Raw genomic sequence first — 12,911 nt, 5'->3', positions numbered from 1 at the left:
CGACATCCTGCAAGGACGGTATCATCCAAATTTTCAGATGAGGTTCCCACTTCTCCTAAAGTTAAAGGAGGTTAACCGCCTGCCCATGGCCACCCATTACAAAGCAATGTTTCACCTCAGACTTTGATCAGTCTGGCTTTAAAGGTTTTCCACAATAAAATATTTTAAATCATCGGACGTGCCAGTGATGAAGAAAAATATAACAAGATTGTCAATTACCAATATTCAGACGGAACTACTGGGCTTACTCTGAGCTCCTACCTTGGCTAATTTCCACTCCCTGTCTCTGGCTGGCTGGACCTCTGTGAGCAGTGAGGGGGATACCCTGAGAGGGCATTCAGAAGGTTCCTCAGGAGTTAGAACTGTTCCTTTTCCCCACTTTTAGAGGTGGGAGGGAGAGAAGCATCAGCCTGGGTGTCACATTTGGACACAGTCCCAGTGATCCGACAGCCTGGGTGAGGCCACTGCCTTCTGTCTCACTCAGTTATAGGTACTGAGGCTCTCAATGTAGAAGCATTGATCTACCCATTTTGTGCACCACTCCCAATCAGGGTAGATGGGTTATTGGGACCCTTGTCTTCCCCAAGACGTGGGGCCTAGACTAATCTTTTTGACCCATTGTGGATGTCCAGGTTGTCTAAATAAACCCAGAGGGTGGATAAAAATGCTGACCCACTACCATGCTTACTTCCTCCATGTAAGAAGGCTTACCTCAGTTTCCTGATTTGCATTCCTATCTTCAAGGGCTGTCAGTAGTCTTGGCCCCCGAGGCTCTCTTGGGCTTTATGGTTGGCAACTCCCACTTTCTGGGACTAGAACTCTGAGGTCTACATCCAGTGCCATTTGCTGTGATCAATGTTACCTTGCTCCACTCACCAACCAGTCCTCCTCAAACATGTGTACTGAGCAGATGCCGCACAAGTCCCTTGTTTCTTCACCTGATGTCTGTTTTTACCTGTGGCCCTCTCTCATAGACAGCAGTCTTATGGCAAAATTAGCCCATCTGGTCCTGTCTCCACACATTTCTTGCCTCCTCCCCATTCCACAAGCTCTAGGCAGAAGCACCATCACATTAATTTAGGGAACTACCCTCCTACTTTCCCCTCCACTCAACCTCATAGCTTTGTTCTGTCTCACAGAAATATGACAAAGAGGGAACTGGCTCAAAGTTCTTTGAAAAATCTGACTGACCCTCCCCGTGGCACATAAAAAACCCCAGATTTCCACCCCTGTGATGCACACAAAAGATACATTAGAGATACCAGCAAGGGAGAAAGAAGAAAACTTCTCTGCTTGTCAACATAAATTTATTCAAGAAACTTTAGCAATTCACTTAAATGTGAAATTACTAGTGTCTATAAAAATACCTACAGAACATGGTTTCTGGTATTTAGAGAAGCACTGTTTAATCTATATTCTGATACAGTGGGAACAATTTTAAATAAAAGAATATGGAATCAAATTTAATTTTTTTTCACCCAGGACCTCCAAGAACATTCTGTACCCCCCTGAACCAAATCCTTACACATGAAAAGAGGGGAATTCTAGATGTAGTACCTTAGCATGAATCAACAAAAATGAGCAAAAATAACACTTGTCCTTCTGCCACTTCTGAGGCATAAAGTGGAAATAAATAGTGAGTATAGTGTATCTTGAGGCCTTGGGGAACTCAGGTTTTAGGAAAAGACATGCCATACATTTCTGCAATCTCCTTTTGTGTCTCTTAGAAGAAGCTGATTAACTAAAAACATATGCCGGAGGGACAGAATAAGACCAGGAAAATCATTTAAGTAGCTAAAAATTCTGTTCCACTGGGCCCCAGAGAGAGATAAAACCAAAATATGCCCACCCCGTCCCTTGGCAGAAGGCGGCCTAGTTTGTATAAGTTGTAAATGGAAATCAATGAGCTCTTCAAAGAGCACTGAAATCCCTTTACCAGCTCGCACTCCTATAGTGAGATCCAGGAGGGAAGAATCGATACTGCTCCTAATTCCAAAGCCCAGATTCTTCACAGGGACACAGGGGCCAGGCCAGCTGCAACACAGAAGCCTAGAAGAGGCTGTTGGCCTGCCTTCTTGGGAGCCTGAGGGAGACTCACAGCTTTCTTCCAATCCCCCTAGCCATGTCCACACCTCTTTGTGGGGACCTCCCCAAAGAGGAACAGATTCAGTGTCTCCTACTAGCTGATAGTGGTGGAGTCTGTTCTTTGGGCTTCTCTGCTGGCATGCCTTGTCCTTTGGCTGGACATTTCTGACTCATAAATAGATCTTTCTCCTACAGCCTTTCCACTCTGCTGTGTGCATGCCTGCATGTTGGTCTGCCTCATTTTGGGCAGGTCCCTTTGTCTCCTAGCTGTGCTTCAAATCCCTGTGACTATGCTCTGATTTTTTTCTCTTTAATTTTCTGTATTTATGTAAATATGTGCCTACAGTGACATGCACAGACCACGAATGACTTTTCAGTCAATGAGTTTGGGTGTAAGTGACTCTTTAATTGAGATATAGAACATTTGTACTCAAAAGTCCCCCTGGACTCCATTATTGGATCCCTTGCTAGAGGCAACCAACATTCTGATTCCTCGATCTTGAACTTTACATAAGTAAAAACAGAGGAGTGTATACCCCCTAGTGTCTATCCTATGTCACTCAACATGCTTCTGAAGTCCGTCTATTATTGCATGTGCCAGCAGCTCATTACTGCTGGGTTCTGTCTTGTTTATTTCTTACTGAATAGTATTCCAATGTATGAGCATACTCTTATTCACTATGCTTCTGGGTTTTAAATCCAACACCTGGAACAGAATTTTTGACCCTCTCTTATAAATTAGAGACAGAAAATCGGGCTCAACAAAATGGGAAAGAGACTATAATGACAGTGTCATATCAAATGAATCTACGCCAGCAAGTAATAAGAAGTGTTCCTTCCTTTGCCCCTTGCAGTCACCCCAACTGCAGAAAACTTATCAGAACACCAGTTTCATAAGGAAGAACATCTAAGAGATAACAGGCAGTCCTGTTGACCCTCTGGGAAAAGACTATTATATTTATGTACTTTACTGTAAATAAAAACAAACAAACAAACAAACAAACAAAAACTCTTATTAATCCTTCAAGTGCAGGTTACGTGGCATCTCTCCTCTCTGGTTTTTCCATAACCTTGAGGGAAGATGACTCAACCCCTTATTTGTGTTCCTACAACAACTCACATGGAGTTTTGTTGCAGTTTTTACCATTTTGTACTTCTTGGTTCTTTGCAGACCCGACTTTCTAACAAAGTAAACTACAGAAACCACCTTCCCCCATGTGTGCAAAAAAAGGACCATCTTTTTCCTTTCTGGTGATTATACACACTTGCTGTAGAAGAATGGACACATGGATGACTGCCCAGATGGATGGGTGGGTGGATGGGTGAATGGGTGTATGGATGAGTGGATGAATGAATGGATGGATGGATGGGTGGGTGGTTGGATAGGTGGATGAGTAGGTCAATGGCTAGATGGGTGAATGGATGTATGGATGAGTGGATGAATGAATGAATGAATGAATGGATGGATGGGTGGATGGATGGGTAGATGAGTAGATCAATGGCTGGATGGGTGGATGGATGAGTGAATGGGTATATGGACGGATAGATGGATGAGTGGATGAATGAGTGGATGGGTGGATAGATGGGTAGATGGGTGGACTGACGGATGGATGGATGGATGGATGAATGAGTGGATGGGTGGATGAGTAGGTGCATGCATGGATGGATGGATAGATGCATGGGTGGATGGGTGGATGGATGGATGGATGAAACAATATGTAAATACTGCCATACTGTCTACAAACTCAATGATCTGTCTGCTCTTCAGCAACCCCTGGCAGTATCAGGATACTTCTTTCTCTCACTATCTCACATTCTCATTGGTTCTGGGAGTTCAAATGATTCTACTTACCAACAGGCAAATGTTCGAGTACCACCTACAGGTTATATCTCTTAGCCACCAGAAGTAGCTTCCTGATACTTTCATTCCTATGAGCTAGAGGTTGGACAGAGTCAGTTAATCTATAACCACGTAGCCCAAGAGCCAATCTGGACACCATGGTTAAGTTTTTGTGTCCAGGACAGGTCTGGCTCTAGTAAGAGTGGCACTGCTTCTGCTGTCAGCAGGCGGCTGGTTAAATACAGCCTCACAGGGAACTAAAAGGTGATGTTGAGCCCATTAGAGAGTTTTGTAACACTGTGAATAGCATTTAGTACTCAGCTGTTTCTCACCCACCTCTCAGATGCTCCCAGCAGGAAACAAGTCTGTAGCTGTCATGTTTACAGTTAATTAATGTTTATTTATATTTTTTAAACAAGGCATTCACCTGTCGCGCTTTAAAATAAATGTTCTGCTCTTCAATTAGAGGTTGTCAGAGTAGAGAAGAATCCTGTTTGTTATGGGTTGAATGCGTGTATATTTAAATGTGTATCAGGTAAGGACCTCTTTCCCTGTAATCTCTCTTCTCACAGAGGCTAAGTTTTCTTTTCTCGGAGAACACATCCTTCCCAGGCCTTGATTGTAAGATTGGTGTTCTGCTATATAGGCCATGACCTTGCTTCTAGAGGGTAGACAACATAGATTATAATGTCTCCTTAGATGGGGTGGCGAGAATTAGCATGAAAATACTGCACATTGCACAGTGTAGAACATGAATTTTAAAGGAGAAAGGACATTGTTACATTAGCTGTTCTCTTTGTAGTCAAGTATTGCCTCAAACCTTGCACATTGCCAAGAAAGGTCTGGCTCCTGAGAGATCACTCGAACACTCTTAGAATAGTCTTCTAGACAAGACTGTCTTCTTTACCAGGACCTTGGGTCATGCCGATGGTTGATGCTGACAGTATAATCTATGGTGAAGGTCTTGGGCCATAATGTGTCAGTTTGACCTCTAAAGGGGCTGGAGACGGAGTAACTAAGATCAGCCATGTGGGGTTATTACTATAACTGAGCCCCAATAAAAATCCTGGACATCAAAGCTCAGATGAACTTTCCTGGTTGGCAATACTCTCTATGTTACCACACATCACTGCTGAATTAAGCTTTGTCCATACAGCTCCACAGGGAGCAGATGCCTAGAAACCTACCATTGTCTCTCCTGGATTCTGCCCTATGCACTCTTTACCTTTGCTGCTTTTAATCTGTATCCCTTCACCATAATAAACTATAATTATAAGCACAGCAGCTATTCTGAGTTCTGTTTGTCCTGGGGAATCAGTGAACCAGAGGATAGTCTTGGGGACCCTCTCTCAGAGAGTATGTGATAAAGATAGACTGGGTTCCAGGGTAGAAAACAGGTCAGAACTGAATGCCAACTCTGCCATATACCTCCTGATGATCTCAGGAAAATCACTTGACCCCTTAGTCTTTTTGAGACTATAGTAAGAATCTATACTAGATACTCACCAAATATTTCAATAAATATTCACTAAACGTGCCACCATTTTAATCACATAGTGTATGTTCAGACAGTGGTTAATGGGAGAGGTGATTGTTTGGCCCATCTGTGGGCTTCCCCATACTATTTTATGTTCTTTGGTTAGACAAGCACTTGAAGTCTGGACATATGCCCCCTCGATACTTTTGCAGAGAATACATTCACAGTTTGTAGCTGATAAATTATTGTTCTTAGACTGTTAACTTGGCTGTCATTGCTTCCTTCCTTATCCTAAGCATAGGCCTCTGGTTCCAAATACACACCTTCATCAATTGATGATGAAATTACGACCTGTTAAGTCCATCATCAATTGAAAATATCATACACTGAAAATGTATTTAATACACCTAACCTACCAAACACAGCTTAGCCTCCCCTCCTCCCAGCACTCAGGACACTTACATTAGCACACAGTCAGGTGAAATCATCTAACACAAGGCCTATTTTATAATAAAGGGCTGATTATCTCATGTAGTTTATTGAACACCATACTGAAACTGAACAACAGAATGGCTGCATGGGTACCGAAATGTGGTACCGGTAGAGGCTCCTCATCCTCCTGATCTTGTGCCTGGCTGGGAGCTCTGGCTTGCTGCCGCTGCCCAGCAGCACAAGGGAGAATCAAACCATGTGCCTCTTGCCTGGGAAAAGACCAAAGGTCAAAATATAAAAAAATGGTTCCTACTGAACGTGAATCAGCTTCACTTGATAGTAAAGAAAAAAAAAAATCCTAAGTGGGAACCATCAGTAAGTGGGGGGGAGGGGTGGATGATCCGTCATGTTTTCTCTCAATTGTACAGTTGCTAAACCCGACACATAAAAGTACCTGGGACAGTGCCAGGATCATCTCTGGAACGGAGTGAGTACTACTTGAACATGAATATGAACATTGAGAGCATTTCTTCCAAACACTACTTATTAGATACATATTCTTTGTTGACCAATAACTTAAAACCCAGAAAAATAAAGACATAGAAAATGGGATAAAATGCAATTTTTGTACACCTCTTACCAACGGGTGTTGAACCAATGTTTTCCACTATTGTGGATTAAACTGCCCCCGCCCAAAAAATAAAAAGCATGTTGAAGCTCTATCCTCAGTGCCTGTGAATGGGACCTTATTTAGAGACAAGTCTTTGAAGAGGAAATCGAGTTCAGATGAGGCCTTACTCACTGTGGTGGCCCCTAATGAAGTCACCCCAATCCAGTGACTGCTGTCTTATGAGAAGAGGGAAGTCTGTACACAGACACGCAGACACACACACACACAAACACAGGATGGTAGAGGGTTGAGACTGGCTGCCACAAGCCAAGGGATACTCGGGACCCCCAGCAATCATCTGAAGCCAGGAATAGGCATGGAGGGTTTTCCCTAGAGCCTTTGGAGATATCATGGCTGACTGATGTTCTGATCTTAGATGTCTAGCTTCCAGAAAAGTGAGAGAATGTGTTTCTGTTCTGCTTCAAGGTACTCAGTCTGTGGTGCTTTATTATGGCAGCCCTAGGAAATGAATACATCCCCCCATTAAAGCCTGTCACACATAGGTCTTTGGCTTGTATCTGGGTTTCTTTCCTTGACAGAAAGTAAGCTTCCTCGTGAAAGATGGAAGGAACCAGCCAAGAGTGTGGAGGCAGAAGGAAGTGACTCACCCTGGGACTTCGGCCAACACTGCTCAGGTAGTACAGGAGCCCTTTGGCGTGGTAGATCGTTGGCTGGAGACGAGCGCTGGGAGAGAGCCACTGTCTGTTCAAATCCTCCCCTTTCAGTGAGCATCTGTGGCTGCGGGAACAAACAAGGAGCAAATAAATACTCGTCGAGAAGAAAATAACTCGAGAAAATAGAGCTCGACAAGACAAACAAACTAATGAATCCCGCGTCCCTCTGACTTCTGCCCAATTGGCATCCATTGCAGATGTCCAGAAAGCTGCGGATCTGTCATTCAAGCTCCCCAAGGGTTGGGATTATTCCCAGGCCCCAAAAAGAAATGGGAGCCATATTTGACTTGCTACTGGGTTATCGCCGTTTCAGGACAAAGTTTGGGTAATGATAGTTCCCCGTTACATGCATCTACAGAGAATGAGTTCGATAAATTTTTCTGGGCTCTGGGACCTTCAATTCCACAAATAATTAAGTTGAGCTCAAACTGTCACGCGGGGTGCATTATATACACTATTTCCGGCTGGTCCAATAAGTCTGCCAGGTAGATAGTACTGTATCCCAGTGAAGAGACTAGAATTTCAAAATGATTACAAAAATGGCCCAAGATCACATAATTAAGAGCTAGGCTGCATATCCAGGGCTGTTTGCCTCTGAGAAAGCATACAGTTCTTTCTCCCATCTTATCCATACAGGTGGCGCTGCACACTTGACCTTTACCCAGACAGCCCGAGTATCTTTTGCGAAGACATCATGACACATGAGCGGAGTCATCCGTCCCCTCCTTTGGGAAACGGAGATGTCCACACTGGAAAGCATCAAGTCACTTTACAAAGTCGACGCAGCTCGTTATGAGAGCGCGGCCGGTGATTCAGGAGGAAGACAAGACGCTGAGCTGTCAGGTCATCCAAAAAAAGAGATGCTCTGAGATGACCAAGTGCAGCCAGCCCAAGCTCGGGGAGGCCCCCAGCAGGCCTGCGACGATGCTATTTACTCAGGAGAGCTAATAGGAGAGACACCACGAATGGAGGGGAGGCAGCCCGGCATCCCCCTCCTCCTTCCCCCACGCCCAGGCCACATCTCCTGCAGCCCTAGTCCTTCCGCACATCAGGTCCTTCCAACCGGTCACAGATCCCTCAGAGCAACCCTGTCCGCTGTCCCTTTGCCAGGCCACTCCCTCACTCCCTTCTGCTATTAGTTACAAGACCTGCCAGAGTTTCCCTTAATCAGAGTTTCTCATAAACCACTTTGGGCAGGGTTTTACTGTTATTTAGTTATTTTTACCTCTCTTTCCTTGGACGGTGAGCCTCCTGGGGGCCGGAACAGTGCTTTGTTACCATCAAAACCCTAATATAGTAACTGCCAAAATCAGTATTCGGTAAATAATTTGGAAGGAATAAATGCACTAGCATTTAAATATAGAACCAGATACGTTTTCTGTGTGTTTTTTTTTTTTTTAATCACTGTTTTCAATAAATCTTGGAGGTGGAAGGAAAAAGGTTCAGCCTCCTTCTTTCACCACTTTCTCATCTTCGTGTTTCTGAAATTATCTTTAAATATTAGTTTCTTGGTGCTTGTCAGCCTCCTCTTACAGATCGCTAGAAACTAAAAATCTTTAGATTAATCATTTATCCTGATCTCACCATTAAAATATTTTGACTTGAGAAATAGTAGGTTTTTTTCACCTTCTTTTGTGATTTTTTTGTCCTTTTCTTGCTATTTTTTTCTCCCTTCCTTTTTTTTAATAGCAATGGCATCTAGAAATAGGGTTTATCTGTTCTGCCTGGTGACCAGGGATGGAGGTAAAACATAAAGGAGATCTTGAACAGTGATAGCAGCGGAAAGAAGCAGTCGTCCCAGACTTGGTCCTGAGCGTATTTGCTGTGTTTAAATGAATTTCTTTTCTCAAATCAAGGTACTCGCAGGCACAACATCCCTGAGCCCTGGGATACGAACCGCTCTGTGATTCTCCTTGCCTTGACCTGGTTTCTCATCAACACTGGGGATTTGTGTTTTTTCTTAGTAACATCAAAAGTGATGAAATCAGTAAGACCCTTTAAAAGCACTTCCATCTGTATAAATGAAAATGCAGGCAATGTATATATCCAGTAGCCATCACTTCCATGTCAACTCTCTCTTTCCATGTGCTCCTTGGAGAACATGTGTGCGGACAATGACTCTGTGGAGAACATGTGTGGGGACAATGTCTACATGAGAAAATGCTCACAACAAAAGTAGAAAAAAGTAAAGCTTGTGTTGCAGTCACAATAAGCCCTGGATTAGGGTTAAGAGGACGACTCCCAACTCACAGTCCTATCGCTGGATATGGGATTTGGGATTCTCTTTGAGAGTCAACAGCCTCATAGGCAAAAAATATAAAAATATGTGTAGCCCACTTCCCCGAATTATGCTGAAGATCAAATGAAATGATATTTCCATGGGGAAATATCTACAGAACTCTCTCTCTACCTGTGCCTCTCTTTAGGTCATGCCCATACCTATATCCATGTGTGCATCCCCATCTCTATCTAAATTTACATCTTTGTCCCCATCTAGAAAGCTCAGGGATGCACAGCAACACATGAGCAACGTTCATTGGTTGCTCACCTCACCCTAATTTTTTTTCATTATGTAGAATAATGAAGGAGCTCTATACAGGTTGATTGGAAGGGATCCTATTGGCTAGGAACCCCAAACAAGAGGCTGTGGTCCAATGACCAGCTCACTTGAGCAGACTTAGAGGTGGAAGCTATGAGACTAAAAAGAAAAGAATCAATCTAAGAAAAAAAATTCTGAGGCAGTAACAATGTAAATTTTTAATTGGACTTCAGGCTGTTAAACAGTGCAGAGGGGGCTGGTGGATGGCGTCTGAGATTATCTAATTATGTGGATTTGGAGAAATGACCCATGTAAGATGGAGGAAAGCCATCATCTTTGGGTAAATGTTGTTGTGCAGGGTATGGAGAGAGCGATGCATTCATTCCCTTTGTACCCATAGGTTGTGTGGATTTGGAAGCCCATGTGTTTGTATTTGTACTCAGGGCTCTCTGCGTGGCTATGATTTGGAGAGTATCTCTGGGTCTGCCTATTGCTACAGCAGTCCCTGTATCTATGCAAGCGCAGATTATCACAATATGTACTACACGTAACTTGAGTGCTTTTCCTTTTAAAGCAAACCCATTTGCTTCCAATCTCCAAATCCATTTGGCATTTTGTGTTAATAATATCAGAGATTCATGCAGTCAGAGAAACTGCCGCTGTTCTTCCCAGAGATTTGTTTTAAGCATTTGAAGATGAAACGTACCCAATCTTATTATCTACTGTAGCGTTTCTGAAATGACAGCTGCTCCCACTATGTGGAGAGAATTAGCAGATGGGCAGCTATGACTGGCTGGCAATAAATTCAGTGCCTCTAATTTCTGAAAAGGGGTCATCCCTCAAATAGAGTTTAAAGTCCTGCTTTGCTTATAAGAATAAAAGAGTGAGCATTGCTACTTTTTGAAAACTGCAAACTTACAGAGGAAAAAGAAAAAAAAAAAAAAGAAGAAACACTTCTTTATGGTTCTAATAGGTGACGCTAATTGATCCAACAAGTCTTCCCTATATTTAAAGCTTTAGTTTAACTACAGTCTAGTTTAAGACAATGCTCATATGCACTGAACATGCTAGAGCTTGGGTGAAAAACCATCTGGTTTGTCCAGGAACGTTGCAGTTTTAGCTCTGAAAATGCTACCTCCCCGAGAACCCCTCAGTTTCCGGAAAACTGGAGCAGTTGGTCCCTTCAAAGCCAGATCTCAAATTCTGAAAGGTGTTTCCAAGGTAGGATGTGGGCCAAAATTTGCCCTGTTTCACACTGAATTTGAATGTTTTAGGTGGGACGTGTACCTTCCCACCAGCCTGCCTGTTTCTACCACTTACTGCTTTTACATACATGTTCGGCACCTGTTTTTTCAGGCATTAACATCCTGTGTCCAGGAAGTCTTAAACCTGTGGTGTTTGGTAGGCCATACTTTTTCCTATGGGGGAAAAAAGGCCTCCGATCTCCTGAAAATATGGTCAAACACAAGCATCTCAGCTGAAGCTATTCAATAGGGAATCAGGGCGCCTGGGTGGCTCAGTGGGTTAAAGCCTCTGCCTTTGGCTCAGGTCATGGTCTCAGGGTCCGGGATTGAGCCCAGCAACAGGCTCTCTGTTCAGCAGGGAGTCTGTTTCTCTCTCTCTCTCTGCTGTCTCTCTGCCTCCTTGTGATCTCTCTCTGTCAAATAAATAAATAAAATCTTTAAAAATATAAATAAAAAAATAAATAAACAGGGAACCAGTGGCAGTAGTCCTAAGAGGTCACTGATTGGGAGCATGGCACCCCAGATAAAGAATGGTCTCAAAAGTCAAACAACCAAAAGGCAAATGGCGTCACTAGAATTCATTCTTTTAACATTAATTACATGTTTTCCTATGTGCTAAGAATAGGGATCAGCCTGGCCAGAGACAGGGAAACAAGTAATATAGCTAAGAGTCTTGACTGAACAACCAGGACCCCTAATACAAAGAAAGGACCACAAGTCAGAGAGAAGGAGGAAAAGCAATTCTCTTCTTAAATGAGAATCTATCTAACTTCGGTCAGACATAAAATGATTCAAAAATCCCTCAACCATCCGTGACTAATAAATGGAGAGACGGGGCCCATCAGACTGAATGAATGACGTCTGGCTTGATCATCTCCATGGCCCCCAGCAGAGCCAGCTGAAGAGAAGCCGTGTGTTGGAGACTTAGCAAACATCTTCACCATTCCCTGCACATCCGAGTAACAGGAGGCAGCATGGATGCAAGAGGAGAATATTTATAAAGGTAAAGAGATGCATGGAAGCTTCAGGAATAAGGCAGAACAGCATGAGGCACTATCAGCCAGACACTGCACCCAGAGCTTTCTAAATAAACGCTGCTTGGCTAGAGCAAAAGGGAAAACCAACGGCAGCTTCATCTGAAGAACATGGTTGCTGTGAAGCTGTAGACGATCAGAGTTGCCAAGGACATGTTAGCATAGGGTATTTTTTTGTCATGCAAAATGCTCAGAGTCAACAATCCAGAGAGCAGGGGAACAGAAGAGACTAAACTTAGGTGTGCCTCAACACCTCCGACACCCAGCAGTGCATCCCTAAAGGTCTGACCATCCCAGAGCCGAGGCACAGGAGAACTTGAAGTCTGCAAAAGATGGGCCAGGTGAACTGACCTGGGTTCAAATGTCAACTTCTTCAAGAAGAAAGTTATACACAGTCGACCCTTGAGCCTACGTTAGTCCAAATCCAAACCAGTTGGGTCTTTATGTCCTTGTTTCTCCAAGTACGGTCACCAACCTGGGAGCTTGTTAGAGATGCAGAAATTTGGGTCCTACCCCAGAATCTGCATTTTAACAAGACCCCTCCCCCCAAGGAATCTGTAGGCATACTTAGTGTGAGAAGCAGTGTTTTCTACCAAAACTTGAGGAAAGAAAGAAAATTAACACTCACACGGAACTCAGGTATGTTATAAAGGTCTACAATGCCTACAATTTCAGGAACCTGGATCACATGCTAGCATCACACCAGGAGCAGCCCCAGCGCCAAAAGTCTGGATGCACCTCCCCCCACCACTCCACTTTCCCCAGTCTTGTATCACTTTCACATGATTTCATTTGCAAACCAATACAGAATTAAAATGAAAATGTGTTTGCTCTAGCTTATCATTCAAACACCCAATGGAACAATTTAAAAGGTAACAAGGGGAGGACAAGTTCAGCTGAAATCAGACCAGGGTAG

General features: G+C 43.5%; 1 protein-coding gene across 2 annotated transcripts in view; it reads right to left on the bottom strand.

Annotated features, from left to right (window-relative positions):
* AGBL1 (AGBL carboxypeptidase 1) overlaps window positions 1-12,911 on the bottom strand; it is a 717,958-nt gene that overhangs the window by 331,333 nt on the left and 373,714 nt on the right. For both annotated transcript variants that reach the window (XM_082736037.1, XM_082736038.1), the window contains exon 19: window positions 7,113-7,242. In XM_082736037.1, coding sequence (XP_082592163.1) covers window positions 7,113-7,242 — 130 coding nt within the window. The remainder of the gene's footprint in view (window positions 1-7,112; window positions 7,243-12,911) is intronic.

Source organism: Mustela nivalis, assembly GCF_964662115.1.
Source record: "Mustela nivalis genome assembly, chromosome: 6".
In the NCBI taxonomy this organism is placed as follows: domain Eukaryota; kingdom Metazoa; phylum Chordata; class Mammalia; order Carnivora; family Mustelidae; genus Mustela; species Mustela nivalis.
The sequence above is the reverse complement of the archived record's forward strand: the minus strand, read 5'-3'. Positions and strand labels throughout refer to the sequence as shown.